Source organism: Amblyomma americanum, chromosome 5 (genome assembly GCF_052857255.1).
Source record: "Amblyomma americanum isolate KBUSLIRL-KWMA chromosome 5, ASM5285725v1, whole genome shotgun sequence".
Taxonomy (NCBI): Eukaryota; Metazoa; Arthropoda; class Arachnida; order Ixodida; family Ixodidae; genus Amblyomma; species Amblyomma americanum.
Genome location: NC_135501.1, coordinates 86,721,074 through 86,747,406, shown reverse-complemented (window position 1 = coordinate 86,747,406; position 26,333 = coordinate 86,721,074). Strand labels below are relative to the sequence as shown.

General features: G+C 47.2%; 1 protein-coding gene across 4 annotated transcripts in view; it reads right to left on the bottom strand.

The window, feature by feature from the left end:
• LOC144132576 (uncharacterized) overlaps nucleotides 1-17,062 on the bottom strand; it is a 62,614-nt gene extending 45,552 nt beyond the window's left edge. For 3 of the 4 annotated variants that reach the window (XM_077665067.1, XM_077665069.1, XM_077665070.1), the window contains exons 1-3: nucleotides 16,863-17,062; nucleotides 10,458-10,660; nucleotides 4,407-4,458 (exon numbers count right to left, since the gene is read on the bottom strand). In XM_077665067.1, coding sequence (XP_077521193.1) covers nucleotides 4,407-4,458; nucleotides 10,458-10,660; nucleotides 16,863-16,884 — 277 coding nt within the window. In that variant the 5' untranslated portion in view covers nucleotides 16,885-17,062. The remainder of the gene's footprint in view (nucleotides 1-4,406; nucleotides 4,459-10,457; nucleotides 10,661-16,862) is intronic. The other variant, XM_077665068.1, reaches the window with a different exon arrangement.
• Between the last annotated feature and the right edge of the window lie 9,271 nt (nucleotides 17,063-26,333).

The following is a 26,333-nucleotide window of genomic DNA, read 5'->3' as shown; positions in this document are numbered from 1 at the left end:
CGCCGCACTGCACAGATGACTGGTGGTGATATGGCAAGTGCTGGTGTCAACGTTTGCACTTTCATCTACCACTCGCCAACAGCAGTGTGTAGGGTTGCAGTCCGGCAGTCAGAACACATTCAAACCTCTGGCATCTGTCGACAGCGCCATGGAAGCAGCGCCGGTGATTGTAAGCTTACAGTAACAATCCTGCGCTCATGAGGGCTGTCACAGAGGTGGTGAAAACGGTGACAGGCTTCGCTCTAATGTACCGCTTTCCATGCAACACGGCTGTAGTGTGGGGCAGCCACAGTAGCCAGCGCTTAACCTGCACTGGGGGGAAGCCAACCTAACTGGTGCTCGATTTTTTGCAATCTTTGGAATAGCCGCCAGCGCCTTCAAAACCTAAGAAAATGGCTCTCTGTTTCTCTAGTAAGGATTGCCAAAATTGCTGCTTCTTCAAGACTAAATTGTGCCACTGTTGTGTGCACTTCTTATGAAATTTTATGTTACGAATTTCGGCTATAGCGAACTACTTTACCGATTTTTTACTTGTTCACTATAAAGAGGTTTCACTGTAGTTTTGGCTACAGTCACCTGAAAGCGGTGTCTCCTTACGCCTCAGGACATACATACAAAAAGTGGTAAACATCGTCGCAAGACTCTGGTGTGACCTGATCTGCCGAGCTATCCTGAAGGTGCCCAGTAGCACTCGTCGGCATTGCTCGTGGAAAACGAACTAAGCCGGTTTGAGTTTAATTATTCCAAATGAACAACGAACATGCTTCTGGATAAAGCAATTTAAAATAAAGTATTGGTCACATCGGAAGATATAAGTGAGAAACACCGGTGCTATGTGGCGTCAACAATGTGGCTATAAAGAGTTTACCAGTCTGGCACTCGCATTCATCAGCACTTCTTGCTAGGTTATCTCACTGCGTAAATGAGTAAAGATGCAACTGGTGCAAAAGAGGAGAGATTATTTTAATTAAGCAGAATGCACCTTGAATTTCATGCCAAACGAACATGTAGTTGCTGCCTGTGCACATGGAGCTATGTAAACAAAAGTAGCACTAAGGTGCAGTCATTGTCACCAGCACACTCCAGGTGAAATTCAATGCTTGCACTAAAGCTATGCAAATAAGCGATGCACTGAAGTGCAGTCATCATCACTGGTGCATTCTCGAGGGAATATCGCATTGGCGCTGTAAATGCTGTATTATGCAGCATCATCTCGCATTGCCTGTATGTTCTACGTGATGCAAATAAACATTATTTATTATTATTAAACTTGGACATGGATAAGAGCTCTCCCATTTAGCAAATACATGGACTGTTTGCAAAACAAACAGCAGATATTGAAATCAGCAGCGATGGGATCCGGAAGAGTTGTGCGGTATATCTGCGGGCAGGTCGCCGTGAAGAGGGCAGCGAATACTGGTTGCTGCTGACAGTGAGACATCCTGCTGATGTAATGTGACAAGGACATCGGCCAACTGCAGGCTGATTACTCCGCTCTCAGCTACGAGTCACCAATATGGGCGTCCACCGAGCAATCGGTGTTGGCGCAGTGTGACAAAGCTGGAGACAAAGCAGACGTACGGTTGGCAAAACCGTCTGCCGACTGAGGTCAATCCAAGTGCACCACTAGGTTTGAGAACTCGGAGCCGTTCCTCGCTTGCTCGGCTTTTCAAAGAATATCACTGCACCAGCTAAGTTTGCTAGCGTTTCATAGGGGGTTAGCAAGTACAGCACGTGTATGAGAGCAGACGGATGTACCAGTCTGTGTGTTACGGCTAGTGGGGCCCATGTGACCGGGTTTGCTGCTGTTCCATGGTTCAGACATAGCATGGCTCGGTACTCAGGAACCAAAAACCAAAACTGCTCAGTTTAAATAACGCTTGGTTTATGAAACTTAATGTACCAAAGCCATTCAGGCCATGAGTGACACCATAGTGGAGGGCTCTGGATAATTTCGACCACCTGGGGTTCTTCAACATGCACTGAAATCGTGCAGTACATGAGACCCAACAATTTTGCCTCCATCGAAATTCAACTGCTGCAGCCGGGGTCAAACACGCGTCTTTTGGGGTCAGCAGCCGAGCGCCACAACCACTGCACCACCGCGGCAGCTAAAAATACGCAACTTTTGAAATAAAGAACGTGCAAACAAGAAATTAAGTGTCGCCATGCCTTTAAGCCAGAATTCTGAATGCACTTGGTACTACAGCCACATCAGAAGGAGAAATTGTAACATGCAAGCACCGGTTATGTATACGTTGACATCTGGCTGTACAAATATCTCCTGTCATGGCCAACACAACAGCCAGAACCAGCATTATTCACAAAAAATAAAGAGAAAGACATCAGAGAAAAAATACGAACTGAAATATCATGGTCAATTGGAATTGTATGCTGATTTAGGGACTTATTGCCCACCTGGCCAAAAATGGCATTGTATATGCACTCTCGTACACTTGAGGCTTTACTACTGTCTATTTATCTGGGGAACAACAACACAAATAAAACATGATAAGCTTGCTTCAGCTCCAAAAAAGAATTTTGGGTGCTCGGCTACTGATCCGGAGTACCCCAGTTCGAACCCAACCGCGGTGGGCGCGTTTCGATGGAGGCGAAACGCAAAGGCGCCCATGTGCTGTGCGATGTCAGCACATATTAAAGGTCCCCATGGTCGAAATTACTCCCCAGCACTCCACTATGGCACTTCTTTCTTCCTTTCTTCTCTGAGTCCCTCCTTTATCCCTTCCCCTTAGGGTGGTGCCTATGGTTCAGGTGTTCCCTGAGATGTGAGACAGATACTGCGCCATTTCCTTTCCCAAAACAAACCAATTTCAATTTTCCAATTTTTTTCTAATTGAAAGCGCTCCATACTAAACCTACACTGAACCGCTCTTCAAAAAAACATCAAATACTAACCGTAAAAAACATGATGAGAAAATAGTTAGCCATGATTATTTATGCCTAATTAAAATGTGATTTGGATACCTTTACACAGCAACATCTTACGAGGGAACACAATTATTACTTGCACCACACAAGATACACAGAAGGGGAAATCCCTACTAACTATGGCATGCAAAAACTGACACACCAGATAGCAGACCTCCTTAATCACCTTCCTGAAATAATGCTTATTATAAATGAAACCAAATCTCTAGGAATGTTCAAAACCCATCTTGATAAATATGAATTACCCCTTGATAACCCATCATGTTCTGCCCAGAGCGCTCGTAATTACCATATATACTCACGTCATGAACCCACATTTTTTCCAGAAAAGTTGACATCAGTTTGGGGGGAGAGTTCATTATGTGGGAAAAAAGTTTCAACACATTTCTTTGGAAGGATCGAGATTTCCTATCATACCTTGGACCTTGGTCCGTCCTTCCCTCATCAACAACAAACGCAGGCGGTCAGATGGCTTCCTGCTGCTGGTGTTTAGCATAGCTGGTGGCGCTGGCCAATAACAGCGAGATAAAGCAAACATGCTGAACACCCACCCTGAAGGTCAGGTGCGAGTTTTTTACGCGAGGTTAAAAAAAAACACACAGGATGGTGACAAGTACGTAATGGGAATGTTTAAGCCTTGGCTTACAGTGCACAATGTCTTGGCCGCTTTCCCCCCCCCCCCCCCCCCCTCCCTCCAACCCCTCTGGCAGGAGCTCTCCTGAAAAGATAAACCAACAAGTGGTGATGTTATGGGCGGCAGGCAGCATCTTGGCGCACTGCCAAGGTCTGCGCTGTCGATGGACCCTGTGAAAACTAAGGAGCCGGCTACAAAAAACTAAAGGTTGAAAAAAAAAAGCAAGTTCTGGGGGACAAAAGTGGGGGGCAGGTTCATTATGCGAGTGGGTTCATTACGCGAGTACGTACAGTAAGTGATTTCTTTTAACATCTATATTTAGTGTGAGTTCTATCTCCTTTATGTAACAAATGTATTCGAGCATGTAGCTCATGTACATTTTACAACTTTTTTCTTTCTTTTTTTTTTTTTTTGCTGTGCACTGTATGACGTGTCCCATGTTACAGGTGGCTGACGCTTAGTCAGGCATTATTCTCTTTTCGTCAACTTCCTTGACAACTGATGACGATTATGGATTTTTATGGTGCAAGGGAATCTATAGGCAAAGAGCGCATGACACGAGGTATTTTCTTCTTCTCAAGGTGGGGTCAGAGACCCATCTCCCAAGCGTTTCACCATAAATAAGCCGAGCACCAGACCAGGGGAAAGCTTGTACCCATTGTATCACCGGTGGGTACCCGGCGGCACTGGGGATCGAACTCCGCACCTCCCGCATGCGAGGCGGATGCTCAATCACTTAGTCACTGCTGCGGTATCCTCCTTGACAACTGTGTTCTTGCTAAAATAAACTCAACTTCAACTTTAGACAAACGGAGCTGCTCACCAAGTTTTGTTCCAGAGGATGGCGCACTGCGCATCAGTTTTTCCTGTGCCTCCTGCAAAAGTGGTAAGGCAGAAACAAGGTATGCAGCAGCTGTCTTACTCGACCACAAGCTGGTGAAATTAATAATTTCTACAGTGTTCACACCCATACAGATCAACCCATTTTTCATTTTTGTTTTTCAAAATTGTTCTGCCCAAATCAGAGGTCAAGTTGTATCTTTATCATCAGAATGCAGTTATCTATAGATGCAGGCAAACTTTTGGTTTGTTCCAAGTGTCCCCTTAAGCCTTGATTGAGTGTAGCCGTTGATACTGTCAATAGTGTGCAAAGATTACACGCATACCATATTTTCAAGACTAATATGACGACAAGCACAAAGTCCCACCATGCCAAAACCGCACATGCTACAATCCATGCTTATAAAGCAGTATCTCGATGATGCAAATCTCAAAGGGTCACAAAATTATTTCCATCATTAACAATTCACTTAAAATTCAACATCAAAGAGAATCGATACGGATAAACATGGGAAACACATTCACACAGATCTGGTGCAGTTGACATGACTTATTTACTGCCAAGCACCACCGCCCAATGCGTACCTTGGAACTGCCACTCAAGGCATTTGCGATGAGCAGGTCGCATGCTACCACATATACTGCATGAGCGGCAATCATGGCGTTGGCAATGTGCAGGCGACACTTAGTGCCTGAGGGTGCGTTCGGGGCTCGCGCATTTGTATGATCTGTTCTGGCAGGGAAGAGTGCAACACCCGAAATTCTGCACACTGTACTCAATGCACTCTGGCTGAGGAATTTTTGGAAGTTTTTATCCCAAACAGTTCCTTTGGAAGCCTTCTTAACACACACATACACACACAAACGCACACACACACGCACGCACACGCACACACATAGAGAGAGAGCGAAGTGTACACTTTGCTATATATATTCTTTCAGCAGTCAAGCACGTTATATTTCACAACCTATATATATATATATGAACACAAAAATCAGCATATTTAGAGCACTATATTATAAAGTGGGACATGGGGAACCTTCTCCCCTTTGAGGAAACAAACACATCACGGAGTAGACAGAGTGAAAGACAAGAGTGCTTAGGCTGAGATAAAAGGGATGTAGCAGAGGTGGACAATACAGAGTTACCTCCGAGAAAATGCCAGCAAGAAATAGTATTGCGGCAGGCTTCCTTCGGCGGGAGCGAGAAGTTCAGACATAAGGAAAGAAAGTAAAAACACAACAAGAAAAGAACAAAGAAGGAAAAAAAAGAAAAACCATCACAGCACAACCAACTTCACAGAGATGCAGGTGTTGAAGACCGCTGAAATGTAAGACACGACACGTTGTCCGAGACCTTGCCGTTTCACACTGCTCATTGACAGAGAGGCGGCCGGCCAGACCGTTTGCGGAAACCCAGTACCGCAGCTACCACTATATCTCCCAGCAGCCATTCATGAGTAGGCAGTTTCCTCTGCGTGTTCCATCGTGACGTGACGACATCAGTTGGTGCCAAAAGGAGGCATTCCGAGAAGGGCAGTAACAGAAAAATGAGGAAGGAGCACAATGAGAAAGGAAAAAAAAAGAAAGAGAACATGTAGGGAAGTTCTTCCATCTCTTTAAATTAGGCTCCTGAAAAACAAAAAAATTACCCAGGTTTTCAACAATGCCATGGGTTAGTACCCGAAATTGAAATGTGTATGACATATGACTCTCTCTGCTCTATTTAGAAAAGAAAAGGAGAAAAAAAAAAGGATGGGAAGTAGTGTGGTTTTATTGCAATTATAGTTTGAACCGTAACGTAACGTAACGTAACGTCTGGCCATGGCCGGGAAAAGAAAAGGTGGGGGAGAAGAAAGGCAGCATGTGGAAGCAAGCACGCAAATTGGCATGACCTCAGGTGGTGCAGTGAGGGGGCTGTGAATTTCAGTGAGCCTCTAACATCTGAAATGCGGAGAGAGTGCCGGGTTTCTCATTTATAAAGGCCTGCACCATATTAAACTTAAAAATAAAGTATGATTCCCATTTCTCATGCTCACGGGTGCTCTGGAAGCCACACTGTAGCAGCATGACTTTCAGTTTGTCAAACTCACGGCTTTGTTGACGAAGGTGTTTCAAAAGGAGAAGAGGAGGAAGAGATCTGGTAAGCGCACGCTGGTTATTGAATCTAATTCAGAAAGAAATCTTGGTCTGACCACAATCGCGCATGTACACCATGTTACTACTGTCACAATTCAGGTTTTCACGACTGGAGTGTTTGAAATTAGAGCGTGTGCCTAAGCCTGCACTGCTGCCTGCATGTGCTTGCAGACTTGGCATCGATTGTTCCTGCAGGGCAGGCAAACTGAAGAATTTCATTTACTGATAGTAGCGTGAACTACATAATATCATAAATTTTTTGGTCGTCTGTAGGTATAGCGAGCGGAACTGTTGGAAAAATTTTGTTGAGTCAATCGCTTTGTTTGACGATATTGGAATGTTCTTTCAATTTTTCTGACATTCGGAAGGCTGCTAAAGAAGGTTAAGGTGAGATTAGAGCGGTGTTCATTTAAGGTTGTTGAGTGGGGATCCCCAAAGATTTCATTCCAACTTATTGCTTCGCCTTTCAAATGGCATCCTCAACAAATGAGGCCAGATAGTGTCGGTGCTTCAGAACCTCCCACACAGGATAGAATTTTCCGCAAAATATTCTGGGCATGAGTAGATTCATTTGAATCTGATGACCTGGGAGTATGAAATTAAAGCTTAGCAGTGGCATGGATGGTAACTATTGTAATGAATGCACTGTTGCCTGTAAGTGTTAGGCGCATCTGAGAGGTTAATGATGTTCTCCAAATGGTCGAACCACCCAATGTTTGATTAAATGGAGTTACATAATATATTGAAGCCTAGTGAGTATAATTAGGCTGCATTATATCATTTATTGGTAGTGATGCCATGGTGCAACCATTTTTTTTTTATCGAGGGTGATGTTATCTCGCGACAATTTTTAAAATTTCTTAGTCCAGATTTGTGTTGTTTAGCTGGACTGGAAATTCTCAAGTTCGTCAGTCTCTGTCATTGAAAGTATAAAGTTTTGATGATCCCGCATTTCCTCTCTGACAAAATGATGGCAACACCTCTTCGCAATGATCTATAGATATGCTCCAAGCTAGGCTGGGGGCTTTCAAAACATTATGCATCGACAGAATTAAAAACATGGAAAGGCCTTTGGGTACCATATTTGATTTGAAGCATATTTCCGGCACTTTATGTGAAGCTCGTGGCTGATCCATTTGCCCATTATTTTTCTTAATGTTAAGAAATTTTCGAGAGCTGAGGGGTAAGTAAGTAGGCTGGTGAGCTTGACCAGCCCGTGAATCTTGTTTCACCCACTGGGCGGCGCCACAGCATTGCCCGAAGCCATACCTTGGTTTTGGAGTAGCAGGGGGTCTGCACAGTTGTTCCAAATGGAAGGTCTTCGTCAGTATCTTCCAGCTGTTCAGACTGGAGTTGTTCTGGAAGTCATTGATGGACTGGCGGTTGAAATGAAGGTTGTCGGCGTGGAATCCAGAGGTGCTTCCCTTGGCTTGCTGGCACTGTTTTTTGTCGAGATTTTGGCATAGCCGAGTAATCCAAATGGTGGTCCACATTGGGAGGCATTTGTTGCTCTGCTAAATCAGATGGGCCTGAAGTGGAGTAGGAGCTTTCTGGAATTCTGGAGCCCACTTCTCTGTCATGGTGTAGGTCTGATGCTGGCCAAGTACTTAGGTTGTCCGGTTGGAGTGCTAGGCAGACGATCCATGCACAAGGCCTCTGTCCATCTTCCCTATCTTGTGCTTCTACGAGAATAGGAAAGCAATCACTTGCTGAGGCGTCAGTTGTATTCTGGTAAATGACAGCCCCGCCAGAGGCGGGAGATATTGGTGCACTGTTCTCTGAGGTGGGAAGGTAGTCGAGCCATGGTGTCATGCTGTGCCGCCGGATTGTGATTAGAAGGTAATGGATGTTCCACGCCAGTATCGAGACACCCCCATAACTTAGATGAACCCCATCCGTGGCCAGGACTGTACACGGATGGAAGGTTTCCGATGAGTGGTGCAAGTAGAACACATTGCTGCGTCTTTCGTGGAGCTGAGCAAGTTGTGAATTGAACTTCTCAGCTCGCCTGATGAACTGCTGCACTCCTCGTCAGTTGCCCGAACATCACTGGCGGTTTGGCGAATAGAGTTGACCACGTCCATACACTGTTCAGTGGTGGTGTGAATGCCCAGAGCGCAGAGGTGATTTGTGCCAACATGTAGGACCACACAGGTCACACGGCGGGGCACGAAGTTCAAAAGGTTTGTAACATCGCTGATTTTTGTGCCCTGCTGGTTGATGAATGTAGGGCAATGCTGGCTTGACGGGTCGAAGTGCGTCGAGATGTGCTTAGTTTGAGAGTCCCCTATCATTGCATATGTTGGCGAGTAACAGGAAAACTTCCAGACGATGATTCTTGAAGCTGCCATTGAAAGGTAAAGTATGTTACGAAGAAGAACTTACTCAACTGCTGGTAATGCAAGTAAACAGTTCAAATGTGGTTCTTGATGAAACATTCCCTACATCAATTGTTTCGGACGGTGGATCGTCCTTCATCAGGATAAGAGATGTCTGAGCAGAAAGATCCGCATATTCAGAACACTGCATAAAGATGGACAGGGGGAACTCTTTCTCCTTTGAGGAAAGAAGCACATTACAAAATAGAATGAAAGACAAGAGCGTTCCCACTGATTAAGGGGAAAAGAGCAAGGTTGAAAAGCAAGGAGAAGGAAAAAAAAAGAAAAGGAAAAAAGGAGGCAGATTAAGAGAGATGTAGCCGAGGTGAAGAGGAGTGAGTTGCCTCTGAGAAAACGCCAGCAAGAAACAGTACTGAGGAAGGCTTCCTTCGGCAGGAGTGAGAAGTTCGAACACAAGGGAAGAAGACAACAAAAAGAACAGCACATTAAGAAAAGAACAAAAGAAAGGTGAAAGACCACTGCAGCGTGCACGTGCACATCACAGCACGACTTCCTCCACAGAGATGCAGGTGACGAAGATCGTTGAAATGTATGTTACAACATGTTGTCGAGACCACGTAGTTCCTTCGTCATAACATATATGTATTTTAACGGGATTTACAGGGTTGATTCCCAGGGAAAACAGCCTGAGGAGAGCTAGCAAAAATGTTCTGAGCTCCGACAGTGAATGCAATAATCTCGTGTCGTGCACTGGAGGCACGACTGCCACCACAGCCCAATTTCCTCTTCACATTATGCGCGTACGCACGCACACACGCACGTCTTGGCAGGTTGCCCACAACCCGTTGGGAAGGTGAGCAGCCTGCTATAAAGCAGGCTTCACACAAATAAGTACACAAGCAACCAAGCAAACACACACACACACACACTGGCTAAATGCAGGGAATGGGCACTATAAGTGCTATTGCACTAAAATTGTTTAAGACCACTTTCCCACCTTACGCAAGCCATCAAATTAAGCAAAGAGGTTTCAAGTTAGACATTAAGGATGTAAAAGTTATCTCGGCTTAAAATGAAGCAAAATGAAGGCGTTTATGCCCTGCATATCCCCTCACATGCTCCTTGGAACAAAGCGTCACACTCAAAGCACAGTCTCCAAAGGCAGGTTTCTGGCAGCACCGCTGTAGGTGCAATATGCAACATGCTCTGCCAGTGTTCTTAAATGCATGATGACAGCTCGGACCTTTGTGCTGGCCAATCTGTGCAATGGTCCTAATTATTTTTTTTAACTGCCAGAGTTGGGAAACTGACCACCACAATGCATCTACCAAAATGTGGGTTAATTACAACACATCATTCGTGTTTCCGTTGCTTTCACTTGTTCACATGCTCTTAGGAGTGGCTATTTCTCTCATTTTATTTTTCTTCTAAATGCCCAATATAGACCATCAAAACTGAGCTTTCACTTACAAGCCAGGATTACAGAAAGATAATGAACTACAACTTCAAACTTTAAATAAGCAATATTGAACATTTAGTTTCTCCATTTTCCTTGCCTGGCTGTGGACGTGCTTGGCGTGCTTGAGGATGGCGATGACATCGCCCATGGTGTGGATGCCCATGTCGAAGAGGTACTCCTTGGTCAGGTCCATGAGCATGCCCCACTGGATGCGGTTGTCGGCAAACACCACCGCGTACTGCACCGACACCTGCTGCGGCAGCCCCGCCGCGCGAAAGAACTGCACCCACTGAGAGGTGCCTGTTATGGAGGAACATAAAAAAAGTTGGAGCGTCAACACAGACCACCACTGCTAGCACAAGAGAATTTTTGCATTTCGGGCAAATCAAGATGCAGCCGCCCCAGTAGGGATTCAGTACTGCAATTCTGGGCTCAGCTGTTCAGAGGAAACATGCAAGACCTACTCACAATGAAGGCAAACAAACCTTGGGGTGAAATCAAACGAGAAATGATTGTGATACCGTGAGAATAAACCGGGCATGTTAACTTCTGAGAAACTCTCAAGATGTGGCTAAATTTGGATCAAGGAGAAAAGCCAGATTGTTCCTTACACACCAGACGTCAAATATAATGCATGCACTTGAAAAGAACTAGCTAGACTTCAGAATAAGTGACGACAGAACAAAAAAAATCAGCATGCATGAACACATTGTATTTCCAACTTCTATGCATGCATCAAGTGTCTCCATTTGGCCGGAGTTCATTATGACCGATGCTGCTATCCAAAAAGACCACGACATTTTGACCTTACAAAACTGGCGCCAGAAGCCATTCTCAAAAATTACCCCAAAGTCTGTCCAAAAAGCATCTGAACGCTCATTTTATTAACGAGCTGAAAGCCCATGGAAATGATGCCTCACTCTACTTGGGAGCTTATAACACTTGACCCAGTGCTCCTCTCACCTAAATATCCAAACCCACGGCGGCAACAGGCTACCAGGATTAGGATTTTCTCAGCAGCCTGAAACTCACTGCTTCTTGTATATCTGAGCGAGAGGCTGACAGACCTACATGGTGCCACTCTCTGGCCCCCCTCAAGTCCTGGATGAAATGCAATGCGTGGACAGCAACCTTTGTGTGGTGACACTGCCAGTCACTGAACTTTCACTGCTAGACTTTGCACAATGTCTCTAAGATGGCAAAGAACTGCCTAGCCTGAAAGAAAGTACTTTTTGCTTACTTTGTTGTGTCTACTGCTGATGTTGAGAGCCAAAAGAGCAGTTCTGTTCCTTCATTGCAGCCACACAATGTTGTGCTATTTTATGTTAAAATTTGCTAGTTATCAGTAGCTTTCAGTCGTTGAATGGCTCAGTGGTTATGGCGCTCAGGTGCTGACCTGAAAGATGTGGGTTCGATCCCGACCATGGCGGTCATATTTCGATGAAGGCAAAATGGTAGAGGCCCATGTACTGTGCAATGTCAGTGCACATTAAAGCACCCCAGATGGTCAAAATTATCCAGGGGCCCACCACTACAGCGTCCCTCATAGCCCGAGTTGCTTTGGGTCGTTAAGCCTCAAACTTGGATTGGATTGGACTTTTATGATGCAAGGGCATCTATGGCCAAAGAGTGCCATGGCACAAGGTATTTTCGACTTCTCAAGGTGGGGTCAAGGACCCATTTCCCAAGCATTTCACCCTAAATAAGCGAGCACCAGATCAGAAGAAAGCTTGTATCCATTTTTTCACCGGTGGGTACCCGGCGGCACTGGGGATCGAACTCCGCACCTCCCGCATACGAGGCGGATGCTCAACCACTTGGCCACCGCTCCAGCTCGAAAACCTCATAAACTAAACCTTACTAGTAGCTTCCAGCAAAGCCAATGCCATACCAGCACAAAAATTGGCTATTACACATCGCCTCCTCGAATCCCAAGTCACAATTTTGGGCAAAGTAGTCTGAAGGATGACAAAGTTGTCTTTAAGAGACACTGAGGATGAATTGAAGTTGGCCTGTACCCAAAAATTACTGCACTCTAATGACAAAGACGCTACTCTCACTAAAAAGGTTGTTTTGGGTTTACGGGGTTGAAAGACCCCTAAAGTGACTCAGGCTATGAGGGATGCCATATTGGAGGACTCCGGATAATTTCGATAACCTGAGGTTCATTAATGTGCACTGAAATTGCACAGTACACGGCCTCTAGAATTTCACCCCAATGGAAATGCGTCAGCTGCAGCCAGGAACGAAACCACGTCTTTCAGGTCAACAGCCGAACATCATTACCACTGAGCCACCATGGCGGCTTGAAAAAAGATATTTTATAAGCTATCGCCGGCCATTAGTCCAAGCAAACTGCGGTGCTTTTGAGACAGTGTTTTCTGTGTGGATCCCCAGTGTTAGGCTGCACTGTCAATCACTTACTTTAAAACGGTGACCAATGTGCCCTTTTCCGTGTGGATGCCACAAGTCCGCGAGTGGGGAGAAAATGTTTAAATCTAATTTTCACAGCAAAAAATGCTTGTTTTGATGACAATTTTTTATGGCGCAAAGGCACTTTGGCCAAAAAGCGCTATGGCACAAGGTTTTTTTTCCTCTACTCAAGGTGGGGTCAAAGACACATTTCCCCAAAATTTCACCCTAAGAAGCCGAACACCAGGCCAGGGGAAAGCTTGTACTCATTGTATCACAAATGGGTACTTGTGATACCCATTCTCGGAAAATTTTCATTCCCCAAGAATGAAAATTTGACGAAGCTGACCTCGGTGTCCTTTTAGTTTCTTGACAGCAAATTTCGGTGACTGCAGCCCTCCCAAATTACACATTTTAAGGCGTTCTAGCACTGGGAGATGCCTCACAATACCTCGCTTTCAAAATCACCAAGTAGTCCTGAATAAGCCCAACTAGGATTTTATCAGCACTTCAAGGAAGGAACTGCTCCTATAAATTTTCTGAATCAACATTGCCAAGGATGAATATCCACCCCAGTAGAACTTGATGGAAATGTGCTGATCGAGCCTCTCCACCTTCCTGAATGCACTACCAACTCATTCAAAGGCACCTCAGTGAGGTATCAGCAAAGAAAAGAGGAGTTGTGACACGTGTATTCATAGTTGTATTGGTATGCGGTGTTTAATGCCATGAAGCTACACGAGCAATGCCACTGTGCGGGCTCTCAAGTGGTTTAGATCACCTGGGGTTTTTCTTTGCTGTGCATTGGCATCGCCTGGATTAGGAACAGTTGGGGATACGAGTTAATGGAGAATACCTTAGTAATCGAAAATTCACTGATGACACTGCTTTGCTAAGTGGCTCAGGGGATGAAATGCAAAGCGTGATCAATAATTTAGACAGGCAGATCAGAATTCACCTATAGGGCAGAAATGTGGAGGCTAAAGCAAAGGGTTAAACCTGAACTGAGGACACTACAGCGAGCTATGGAAAGGAAAATGATTCGTATAACGTGTGTCAGGGAAGAGACGCGGGTGAATGACACCCTAGCTAAAATCAAGGAAAAAATTGGCTTGGGCAAGGCATATAATGCCAAGGCAAAATAACCGCTGGTTCTTAAGGGGATGGACTGGATTCCATGACAAGGCGAGCATAGCAAGGGGGCGGCAGAAAGTTAGGTGGGCGGACGAGATTAAAGAAGTGCTCCGAAAGGGGTTCTTAACAAAGGTGCGATATTCCTGGGATGTTAAAGGACACTTATTGACGAATATCCTCCCGCAAGGATTTTTTTTATATATAGAGGTTTATAGCGCTAACAAAGACAAGGATAAGAGAGGCGACATACGCACACAGGCGCTGAAATGTCTTTTCATGTAATACACATGCCTACCCACGCATGTGTTTTGCTTCGCTGGCTCTTTTACAACCCTTGTTTTTTTTGTTTTTTTACACTGTCATCATTTCTCTCCTGACCTTTCGACGTTTATAAGATGTGGCCTTCAACCAATAAAGCCAGTTAATAGTTAGCGCCTGTGTGTGTGTTTGAGTCACCTCTCTTGTCCTTGTCTTTGCATCATAAACCCCTCCACATCAAGATAAACAACCAACTCGCCCAACAGGAAGTTTTAATGAAGGATATTTGAGTGTGTTTTGTAGAAGCCGAGTTATCTGTTGTCAAAATTTGAATTCCAGCATCTTCACGGCTTTCCCTCTCCTCTCATCACTTTTTACATGCTCAAAGGTTGGCGCTCCTCCGCAAACCCCGCCGTGGGAATTTCCCGAGGGGGAGCTTCCTGACCCACCGGAGCAACGCTGTTGACTGGTCACAACAATGGTAGTTGCATGAAAAATGAAAGAATCCAACCAATGACCCCCTCTGGATGGAATCGCGCAGCAACATGCGGCGGAAGAAGGCATGAGCATGAAAAAGTTGCCAGAAAGGACTCCCGAATTTTCCCGTGCAATTGAGTTCTCTGCTGTGCATATAAGTGTAGAAATGTGGCTCATGTGTTCATGACGAGCAAAAGGTGTTTAAGACAGAGCCCCTTTAAGAACTATGCAGGGATAAGGTGCCTGACACAAAAGAGGCTTAATTGAAGAGATACAGGAAAGGTCTTTGTGCTGCAGTGGGCGTAGTCAGGCTGACGATGATGGTGTTGATGACATCACACAGGACACAGGCATTTTTTTTGCCCTCTGTCCTTCTGAAATGTTGCTACCACAGCTGAGATCTGATTACCCAACCTCAAGCTCAGTAACGAAACACATTTAGCTGCCAAGACAACATTGCCATCCCCTGAGTATACCTCCTTCTCAGACCTTCCTCTGAACACACATTGCAGCAGTTTTTAACCCTGGCATCTCTTACAAAAATCAGAAATGTGAAAGTACTAAATGTGGCATTGTCCACTATTGGCTCCTACCCTGCACTGAATTACATGTAAAATGCAGCCAGGGTTTACAAGATATAATAATGACATTACATTAAATTTTACTTTGCAGTTCTCCATCTAGAGTAGCTGCTAAGATCCTCTGTATTCTATGAAGACTGATGTGCACTTTAACAGCTGTTTCTATGTTTGCTGAAAAGAAAATTCTTTCTAAAATCAAGCCGCCATGGCGGCTCAGTGGTTCTGGCGCTCGGCTGCTGACCCGAACGACGCGGGTTCGATCCCGGCCGGGGCAGTCGAATTTCGATGGAGACAAAATTTTAGAGGCCTGTGTACTGTGCGATGTCAGTGCACGTTAAAGAACCCCAGGTGGTCGAAATTTCCGGAGCCCTTCACTACGGCATCCCTCATAGCCTGTGTTGCTTTGGGACGGTAAACCCCACAAAACCAAGCCAATCTTTCTAAAATTGTCATAATATTCCTGCTGCTTTGTAGAGACTTCATCAAGACTACCTACATGACAAAGACAAGCAGCATTTTTAATTCACTCTGCCACTCGGAATGAAAGGACATAGTTTTTAAGTGATAATCAAGAACAATGCTGGAAGCATCTGCCAGAACTGGATATAGTTATTAAATGCTTTTCCATGTCCAAACAATCTCGAACTGGGCTAGACAACGTTAGAAGCATCGACTAAGTACCAAAGGAAGGGAAGCTGGATGGGGCACTTTATTTTTGGTTTTTACAGAAATCGCATCTGTGATGTGCCACAAAGAATTGCTAATGCAGATTTCCAGGTTTTATCACGAATATCTACGCAGAAAGAGGCAACGCGATGTGTTAAGTTCCGGAGATGAGTAAAAATCCCTCTCGGGGCCTATATTTTCTAACTGCCGGCCCATTCTGCCTTTGAAGGCACAGAAAAATTACAACACAAGAAGTCCCGGTAAACGCCTTTTCAAAGCCATGAAGAATTTCGCGCCATGTAAGCGAACGTGAAACATTTGGAGTAAGTCTACGTAAAAATAATTAGCAAAATCTAACAAGGCCACAGAACCTGCACCTTGCACACCTGACAGAGCTGCACTTAGCACGATTGAAAAGCGCGACTTTGACAGCGTAGGTACTAGCACAGGATGGCATGCAGTTGATAACTCAAATCGTTAAACAAGCCCACATGCACTCGGTCACACTTGTGTTTTAAACGGTGTTTAACACTCCAATGGACCGGCCTTAGTATCGAACCATCGGCCTCACTACGATCAAAGCCGTAGCATATCAACACACAAATAAAGGTTCTGTCATCGACACCGCATACAAGCGCTTGGAGAGGGGTAACATAAACTTGCTTCGCGTTCAGGTCAGCACGGTTCACGTATTATTAAGAGCTGGGTCATGTTTTCAGAATGATAAATGTTTGCAACGTCGCCACATAGGCGGCCGGTTTTGCCGCGTCGTTCGTACCACTTCTCCCACCCAGGTCGAACACGCAATCAACGTCAGTCTGCTCACAGAGTCGAAGTAGGCGATAATTAAATAATCGGGGTGATCACTGCCTCCATAGCCCGTCGTGTCTCGGTGGCGGGGCAGCGTGAAAGAAGACCGGGTGCCTATTTTTGGAGCCGTGCGCGAACTGTGAGATGGTGGAGGGGGTACCTACTCATTTCGTCTTTGGCGGCCATGCTTCTGACTTCGTCCAATTGTGGAGGGTCTCAATCAAAGCGCAGTTTCTGCAGAAACAATTGTCTGGGTCCCCGTGCGATATGAAAAAAATAGAAGAGGCTATGGCAGCTATGGCTTGATGAACCCACCACGCTAAAAAAATCCAGTAAATAGCATTTTTTTTTTCCCCCGATGCCTGTCCATTGTTTGTGGGCCAACGAACGACTTCGGCTGAGACCGCAGGAAACGATACCCGCCGAGAACTGAAGAACCGGAGCTTAAAACCGCACTAAGGAAAAGTGCAAGAATTTTAGCATCATTATTCTCCAACTATTGCAAATAAATCCACAATACTCTAGCGGCCTCCTAATTTTTCGATCACTCAAGTAAACTCACATTGTACAGCAGATAGGATGGAAGAGACGCATCTACTCACAGTCGAGCCCAAGCCATCAGTTTAGACACGCCTAGAATTGTGAATTTTAGTGTTACGTGCGCATATTATTGCAGGATTTCTTTCTTTTGTCTCTGATAATGCTAAAGGCTAGTTTAGTTGCGGTTTCGTTCTTCTGACTAGGCAGCTTCACGCCATGGTCGCGCGGTGCAGGTCATGAACTGCTTTGGCAAGCTCGTTGGCTTCCCTTCCTCGTTGCCAGGGGCGTCGATGTGGGATGGGAACGAGTTGGAGGGAGAGACTTGGTAATTTTTCTTCAGGAGATGGAGCTTGCCATCTTAGAGTGGCCACTGCGAGGATGGTATCATGGTGTCTGGCATCTTGGAGTGCGCTCTGGGAGCCACATAAAATGGCGACTAGTCTCCCGGGTGGGATGTCGGCCGGGACGTCTACAGCAAAGTGTAGTCCTGCGAACTGTGCAGCCGTCGAGCGCCCAGGGAAGTCCAGTCAGCAAGTCTTGGAGAGGTTCAGCTCGGAGATGGAACAGGCTGCGGTCCCCGGGACATCCTGCCATACCTTGGATTACCGTGCCATCCATGATCAAAGCGGAAAGCTGGGCTAGCTGCTGTGTGATCATTAGTTAAAATACTAGCGCATATAACTAGGACACAGACATAGAAGAAGCCAGGACGAGCGTTAAATAACAACTGAGGTTTTACTCCGACAGAGAGGTACCTAAATGCACTTCGGTCGTGCATGCGCACACTGGGTTGCAACAATACATGAATAAACTAATCAAAATGTGACAAGCTGTTCCTAAGGTACATTTTTTCCTTTTTGGACAAGGCAAGTGAAGTTGTGCTAACACAGTTACCTTCCCTGTTAATTTCATAGGCCTCACAAATCCCACGGCATAACCTTGTGCCTTCCCTATGTACATTTGGGTGAACAAAGTGGTGCTCCAGGAGCCAATTTTGCTTTTTCAGTTGATATTGAGGAGCTCTTTTATTCCATTATCCAAACAGAGCTGTTAGACGCATTGAAAGAGCGGATTGAAAGCTGGGGGGCTGTCAAGTTCCAAAATAGCAGCGGGGTTTCTGTAAATGACTTTGTAGCGTTAGTCAAGTGTTACCGCTCATTCACCTATATTTGTTTTAGCAAGTTGTTTGTGCATAAAGATGGTATTTGCATAGGCTCCTGCATAACTCCAATACTTAGTGAAATATTTTTAGGCCAAGTTGACAAGCGCGTGGCAGAGTGCATGAAAAAGGAAAAACGTGTAGTGAGGTGTTTTAGATATGTGGATGATTTTATTGTGTTTGTGAAAGTTGACAAAGAGAGCGACAAAATACAGTTTGTAAAAAGTGTTTCAGAGATTTTAAATGATTGTTCTGGAAAGCTGAGGTTCACGCATGAAGTTCCGATGAACGGGTATCTCCAATTCCTCGAGCTATATTTTTTCTTTGGCACGGGGCACATCTGTTGGTCGTACCAGCCACGCACAAAGAATGGAAACTTTAGCATATAATTCGGCTCATTGAAAATTGGGGAAGCGGGGCATTGCGAAAAATTGCCTGCGTGGTTCTCTCGAGAAGTCATGCCAGCATAAAATTGAAGTTAGTTTGCAGGCGCAAGTGCACCGGTTGCAGAACGCCGCTTTCCCTAAAGATATATACGGTGACGGCTGTGGCGGAACGCATCCTAAAAGAAATCAGGGCAGGTGGCCGCCCTGGAGTGGCAGCCGAAAAAAGCTGCAAAAGGCTGAGGCGTACAGTAATACCTTACGTGCACCAGTTATCTTACCGACTGAGATAAGTTGGAGAGAAGTGCGATGTCGACGTGGTGTTCACTGCCCCCGAAAAGCTGGTGTGCATTTGCAAAGCCGTAAATGAAAAGAAAAAACTGGTCTGCACCACCAAACACGAATGCAAGTTTGTACCTTGCACTGCTGGCGTCGTATGCCGCATACCTCTCTCCTGCGGTAGATGCTACGTGGGGCAGTCTGGACACTGCCTAAACGAACGGCTGCGAGAGATTCATTGGTGGGGGGCGGCCATTTGGCCAACCATTGTAAGCAGTGCGGGCGCGTGCCGGCGTTTGATGCCACGTGTGTGCTTGGTAGGGGAGGCACAAGGTTAGGCCGTGAGATTTTTGAGGTCTATCACTTTAACAGGGAAGGTGATAACCGTGTTATCACGACTTCACTTGCCTTGCCCAAAAAAGAAAAAAAAATATACCTAAGGAACAGCTTGGCACATTTTGATTAGATTGTGCACGTATTGTTACAACCCAGTGTGCACATGCACGACCGAAGTGCATTTAGGTACCTTTCTGTCGGAGTAAAACCTCAGTTGATGTTTAGCGCTCGTCCTGTCTTCTTCCATGTCTGTGTCCGAGTTATATGCGCTAGCCTTTTAATTAATGGGGCCATCCGTGAATATCTGAAGGCAGCCGGATAGTGTCTCTTCAAATAGTGTTGCGGCTGCTTGTTGCTTTGCAGAGATGGGAATGCGGCGCTTTGATTGGCCCGGGCCTGCAGACCCAGGTGGAGGTGGACCGGGATGGTTTGTGTATGTCGGATGCACTGGTACCGAAGAAATGATGATAGATGGCACAGAACTGTCCGATCCTTGGTGAGGGAAGATGCCGCTGCCGAGCCAAGATGATAGCACCATCAGCAGCGTGGTGCGGCCTGTCGATTTGGAGTAGACTCGCTTCAAGCATGAGAAGGGAGAGGGGAAGCGGTCCCGCTTGAGCCAAGGTGCAGAGACCTGATAGAGGTGACTTCGGAAGACCCAAGCATATTCAGATTATGGAATGGTATTAGGTATCCAGCCTCTTCATCCAATAGGAGCGAAGGGAGACCAGATGCAAGACATAGAGCAGCATGTTAGTCGCCGCCGCATTTAAAGATCGATTACCTATGTAGGAGCGTAGCCCTCCCACTTGAAAGAGTCCGGAGAATTGCCCGACCTAGATGCAGACATAGCGCAGCATGTTAGTCGCCACTGCATATAAAGATTTATTACCCACGTAGGAGTGTAGCCCTCCGGCTTGCAAGTGTCCGGAGAATTGCCCAACCTGCTCGGTGGAGCTGTCGAAAAAGGCAGACACCCCGGAATGGGGGGGGGGGGGGGTTGCAAGGGGAGCTGCCAGCCCCACCCCACAATATTTTTCCAGAGGGAGCAGCGCCTCCCCCCTCCCGTCTCTAATTGCTTGTACTTGGGTCAGATTTCTGACGATTGAAACACTTCAGTTCTAGGACTCTTTTAAGGCATAGCGCAGTGCATGAGGCTGAGCTGCTTGGCTTCGTAGCCAGTTGTAAAGCATTTCGTATTCGAGTAACCTAAACTAGGCATTCAGTTCATAATGGTCGTGAGCCAGCCCCTTAAACAGTTTTTTTTTTCGGAAGCCTTTTCGTTGTTTTCCTGGCTGCTGGGGTGTCGTCACCACAACGTGACAGTTTGCGTCATCCTTTCAACATTTAAAAATAAAAAAATATTCAAAATACAAAATTTATTAAGTAAATGAGCATTAAATAAACAAATAAGAAAATAAGGTTGAAGTCTTGCCCCCTATCCTAAAAAATTTCCGGAGTGAAAAATATAAAAATAAGAAAATATAAAATTTATTATGTAAATGAGCATTAAATAAATAAATAACGGAATAAGCTCGAAGACCTGTCGCCCCGCACCCAGAAAAAGTTCCGGAGTCCCTGGAAGAAGGACCTTACCCGCCTGGATCCAATTAATTCAACCTCTAGTCAATAACGAGACCAAGGCATTTCACTGGGGTCTTCCAGGGAAGACTCGTCCTGTTGACACCACACCTGTTGACTGGAGGTGTTGGCACGTGATATGGCTCCTCTGGAATGGATGGAGAGGGTCTCCGTCTTCGAGGCCTGGAAAAAATGGAATGCATTGAGGGCTTACTCTAGGGACTTCCTAGCTGTGATGAGACTCCTCGCTGGGCCACGAACCCACTGGGCCGCGTTTTAGATTATGTACTGTACCTGGAGGTGGATGTGACGGATGGAGTCTGGAGGCAGCTCAGGCCCATGTTAAACAGAAAGGGGCTCAAAAATGAGCCCTGTGGGGCGCCGCCATGATTGGTCTGAGAGTGCTGAGGGTGTTTCCGATGTGGTACATCATGTGGTACGCCTGCTAGTGCTGAGGAAGACGGTGATGAATTGACGCAGGCACCTATCCACTCCGAGAAAATCGAGTGCCCCCTGTGTGGTGCCATGACGAAGGCTGTCGAAGGCAGCTCGGATGTCCAGAGTCCAGGAGATCATGAAGCGGCCACCTCACCATTCTGCTTCGTCTTCTCTAGCTAGCCAACCACGTCAGCAATTCAGTCGGCTGTTGCATAGTGCCTCGGGAAGCCCGTCTGCCGTCCGGAAAGGATACCTGTAAACCGTGCGACTTGGAACAGCGGACTAACGCCACTGATTTTGGCTTCTTACAAGCAACGAATGTGAGCGTGACATTGCCCTAGCTGTAAGAACTCTGGTGCTAGGCCGACTTTTTGCCCTTGACTATCGGGATGATGGTGACCGTCACCAAATGGCGTCAGGTCGGCCGTGACCCAAATGACGTTTAGTGAATACAGGAGGCGCTCCTTCACAGAGCTGTCCAGATTGCAGACCATCTGGTCGGTTACCCCGCGTGATCCAAGGCAATTTTCCACTTGGAGTGGTAGAATACTGCGGTCAGTTTGTGGAGCGTGATGGTTGCGTTGCACGATGTTGAACATGCGCCGTGTTTGGGTCTGGAGGCTTTCCACTAATTGGCTGCGAGAAGCCGGCCTGCCTTGGTCAGCTCGAATGGGCACCAGTGAGGAGCACAGGTGGAGAGACGGCAACCATTTAGTAGTCTACCAGCTGTCCTGCCAGGGCCTGCACAGTGACGCCCTTAGAACTTGCAGAGGCCAGAATTAGATGTCGGGTCTTGGAGGGCTGTAGAAGAGCCTTGAGTGCCTTTAATGCCGTGAACGATTGCCATGTAGTCTGGATGGAGCTGAAGAGGTCTTTGCCAACTCTCCTGCCGACGGCGCTTGGCGTGAAGTCGACATACCGCATCAATACTTCAGTGGACAGTCCACTCTCTGGGTCTGTGGAGCGACCCGTCCTCTGGGCTTTGTTCTCTGCTCGACGCCTTGCTGCTTTAAGTGCAGGTGTCGGAAGTCAGAGCAGGGAGTGGGGGGGAGAGGGTGAGATTTGAGAGGATGGTGAATGGAAAGAGTAGAAAAAGCGGTTTAAAGGCATCCGGAGGGAGGGAAGCAAAACCGCGGTGGGAGGAGTGAAAAGACCCGACTTACCCATTTCACGCGCCCGGTCTGTGCGTGGGGCGAATGATGGTACGGGTGGAAACCAATCTCCCGGGTAGATTTAAAAGAAGTAACACAAAATAAACAAAAAGTTAAACCATTAAAAATAAAATTAAAAGACGGTAAGAGTTCCAATGGATTAGGAGTGGGCGCTGGTGAACCGGACGGCTAACCAGAATTGATGCGACTCTGTACGTCGCACAAAATTGGGCCGAGAGGACTTGGAGGAGAGTGAGACCAGACTAGTCAATGGCGGCGAGGAGTTGACGTCTACAGCGATTGGTGATGACACATCCCCAGTCCTTGCGGTGCGCATTGGAGATCCCAGTGATGACGCGGTCGCTTTGCCCAACCTAGTATGGTGGGGCAAAAAAGCATTAGGTGTCCCATGGTCTTCCCGGTTCGACGTAGATCAACGCCATGGTTGTGTCAAGGGTTCGCATCCGGTCTCAAACGGCGACGCATTCCAGGGGACTAGAGACGTTGACCGAGGGATCCACATCGGTATGGGAGATTCAGTTCCGTACGTAGATAGTCGTGCTTGCGCCGCCTTGTAGGGAGTCCGCGGGCCCATGGGTTATTCGAACAGGCCTGGTTGGAGCATAAGGCGACACCGGAATAGCGGTGTAGCCTAGGAGATGAAAGTCGTCCGTCCAGGCATGGGTTTCCTGGAGGGCCAGGAAGTCGATGTCCTGCCGGGGTAGATATCCCGCGAGGTGGGTGTGCCGCGAACGCGACGAGCGGATGTACAACTGGAGCACGCCTGTGGCCCTGTTGCAGTTATCCATGGCTGCTCGACTGGGAGCTCAGGGAGCCTTGTCGGCGAGGGACCGTATGATTTACTATCAAGAAATCGCCCTACACTTCCGCCAAACACGTATCTTATACCTTGCGGGACATAAATCTCTGAATAAGACCAGGAGGTTACCTGGCGAAAATGGCAACCTCATCCTTGAAAACTCGTTTTCGAAGAAAGGGAATGGAAATGTCCACACTAGGTGGACACCTGAACCGCGCTGCAAGGAAAGGGAGGAAGGTAGGAGTGAAAGACGAGTGAGAGAAAGAGGTGCCGTAGTGGAGGGCTCCGGAAAAATTTCTACCACCTGGGAATCTTTAATGTCCACTAACGTCGCACAGTACACGGGCGACTTTTGCGTTTCGCCTTCATAGAAATGCGGCACCGGCGGCCCAAATCCCGTTTCCTACGCCAATGTAACTGTGCTTTATACACTTCTGATTGCTAACTGTGCATGCAACAGACGGCCAACTTGTACCACATACTGTGGACATGCCCATAATATCCCCTCCATGCAATCTGCAGCTTTCCAACTCTGGGCAGTGGGAGGTTACTCCTATCATGCGCGGCGCAGCATCCCACATTTATTTCTTATTCTGTATTGGCACGTGTACATTACCCCCTGCCCCTATCCTTCCCTACTATTGCTCCCCACTTTCTTTACCTCTCCCGGTCCTTTCATTCCCGGTAGTAGCAGCTAACGTTCTTCAGGTTTAGACAGGAGATACCGCGGCTGGCAACATTCTTTCCTTCCATTGTTATTTTAATAATCAATAGCCACTAACAACAACCACAGTGGGAGGCTGTAATGCTCAGCTCGGATCCGGTAACACAACTACGGGCTATCGATCATGCCACTCTGGTCGCCAGAGCCTAAGGGCTCCTGGCCACCTAGCGAGGAAGCCCCTGTTTAAAATTTCCTCTTGACAAATAAAAGTTTTAGTGCGACAGCACTTATAGTGGACATTCCCCGCATTGCCTGTTTGTTTGTCTGAAGCCTGCTTTGTGGCAGGCTACTCATCTGCCCACCGAGTGGTGAGCAACCTGATCTGTGCTCGTACTTTACTCTTGTAATTTCGCCGGTTTGTTCTTAACTTTGCTTGCCTTTAACAGAACTTCTGTCCGGAAGTTCCGATTTATCGCCGTGGTCGCCAGCGTGCGAAGATGCCTGCAACACTTCCCGCCGTCTCCTCGCGACGCCGCCCATAGTGCGCCATTTCAACTCGACCGCTCCTACAGAGGTCCACACGGACGTCAGTGGCGTTCGCCTCGGCGCCATGCTCGACGCTCATATCTGGCTTCGATGGCTACGTCGTTGTCTATGCCAGTCGCAAAATCACAAAAGCTGAATCCAATTACTCTGTAACTGAAAAAGAGTATTTGGCCATCGTATGGGCCCTTAACAAATTCCGCCCTTACCTCTATGGTCGCCATTTTGACGTTTTGACAGATCACCATGCGCTTTGTTGGCTTTCCTCCTTGAAAGGACCATCCGGCGGCCTTTCCAGGTGGGCTTTTCGTCGACAGGAATGATATCCGCGTCGTCTATCGCTCTGACCGCAAACATCAAGACGCATGATGTCCTGTCCCGCTGCCCACTTCCTGTCGGGATCGGCAGCCTTTCAACCTCTGACGCCTCACCGCCGTCGCTCCCCATCAGCTACATGTCATCCGTGCAATGTACCGACCCCTGCATGGTTCGCTTCTCTTGACGCCTTTCTATCCAACCCAACAGCTGCTTCTCCGTCATGTGCTCTCTGCCGCCATGCTTGCTACTTCGCGATTGGTGATCATCTCCTATATCGCCGCAACTACAGCTCAGATGGCCGCCAGTGGTTGCTCGCTATATATCTCTTGACTTGCGCACGCAGATTTGCGCCCATTTCCACCCTGATCCACAATTCCGGTTACGCGGAAGTTTTCAAGACACACACCCGAATTCGGCTGCGTACCTTGCGCGGCATGTTCACCTTCATCCTCAAATAGGTTCGCTCATGCCTCGCCCGTCAGCGTCGACACCTCCTCATCGTTCTGCTGGGGAGCTGCAGCCGCTCCCTTGTCCACCACGCCCTTTCGACCGCATCGGCATTGATTTGTATGGCCCGCTTCCGCACCTACACTGCAGCCGGCAACCACTGGGATATAGTTGCGGTTGACCAGTTGGCGAGGTATGCCGGAACCGCCACCCTTCTGTCTGCGGCAGCGACGACACGTTGCCTCCTTCCTTTTGCAGCGGTTCCTCCTTCGGCACCTCGTGAACTACTTAGTGTCCGAGGCTGCTTATTATCGTCCGACGCTGCCAAAGCCCTGCTCACCCAATACAACACCGTTCATCGAACCACCTTCGCCCATCATGCGCAGACCAAAGGCCTTACCTAGCGATTTAACGGAATCCTTGGTGACATGCTCTATATGCACGCCATTTCTAACCAGTCCTACTGGGACCTCGTTCTTCCTTATGTGACTCTCATACAAAACTGCTGCGTTGTCCCCTACCAGCTTCTCTCCTTTCTTTGTCTTTTAAGGCAGTCATCCGTCTGCTGCAATAGGTGCCATTATTCCTTAGCAACCTGTCGCCTCCGAATACTCTGTTTCTGAAGCCGCGCAACATGACGAATACTGTCGCCAAATCGCCCGCACACTCACGATTGACACCATGTATCGCCAGAAATCCCGCCACGACAGCCCTCACACGGCACCGCACTTTTCTTTTGGCCCCTTTGTGTGACTCTGGATACCGTCAAGTACTCCTGGACTGTCCTCAAAATTTCTTGCCAAGTATCACGGCCCTTACCGCGCATTGTAGCAGACATCTCTTAACTACGCCGTGGAACCCCTCCCGCCGTCTCTCGATCTTCGCCGCCGCGGACGCCGGTCAAATCATGTGCAGCGTCTCAAGCCCTGCTACGACCCCGCCATTTCACCGTCACCGTAAGCCGCCAGGGTGGCTC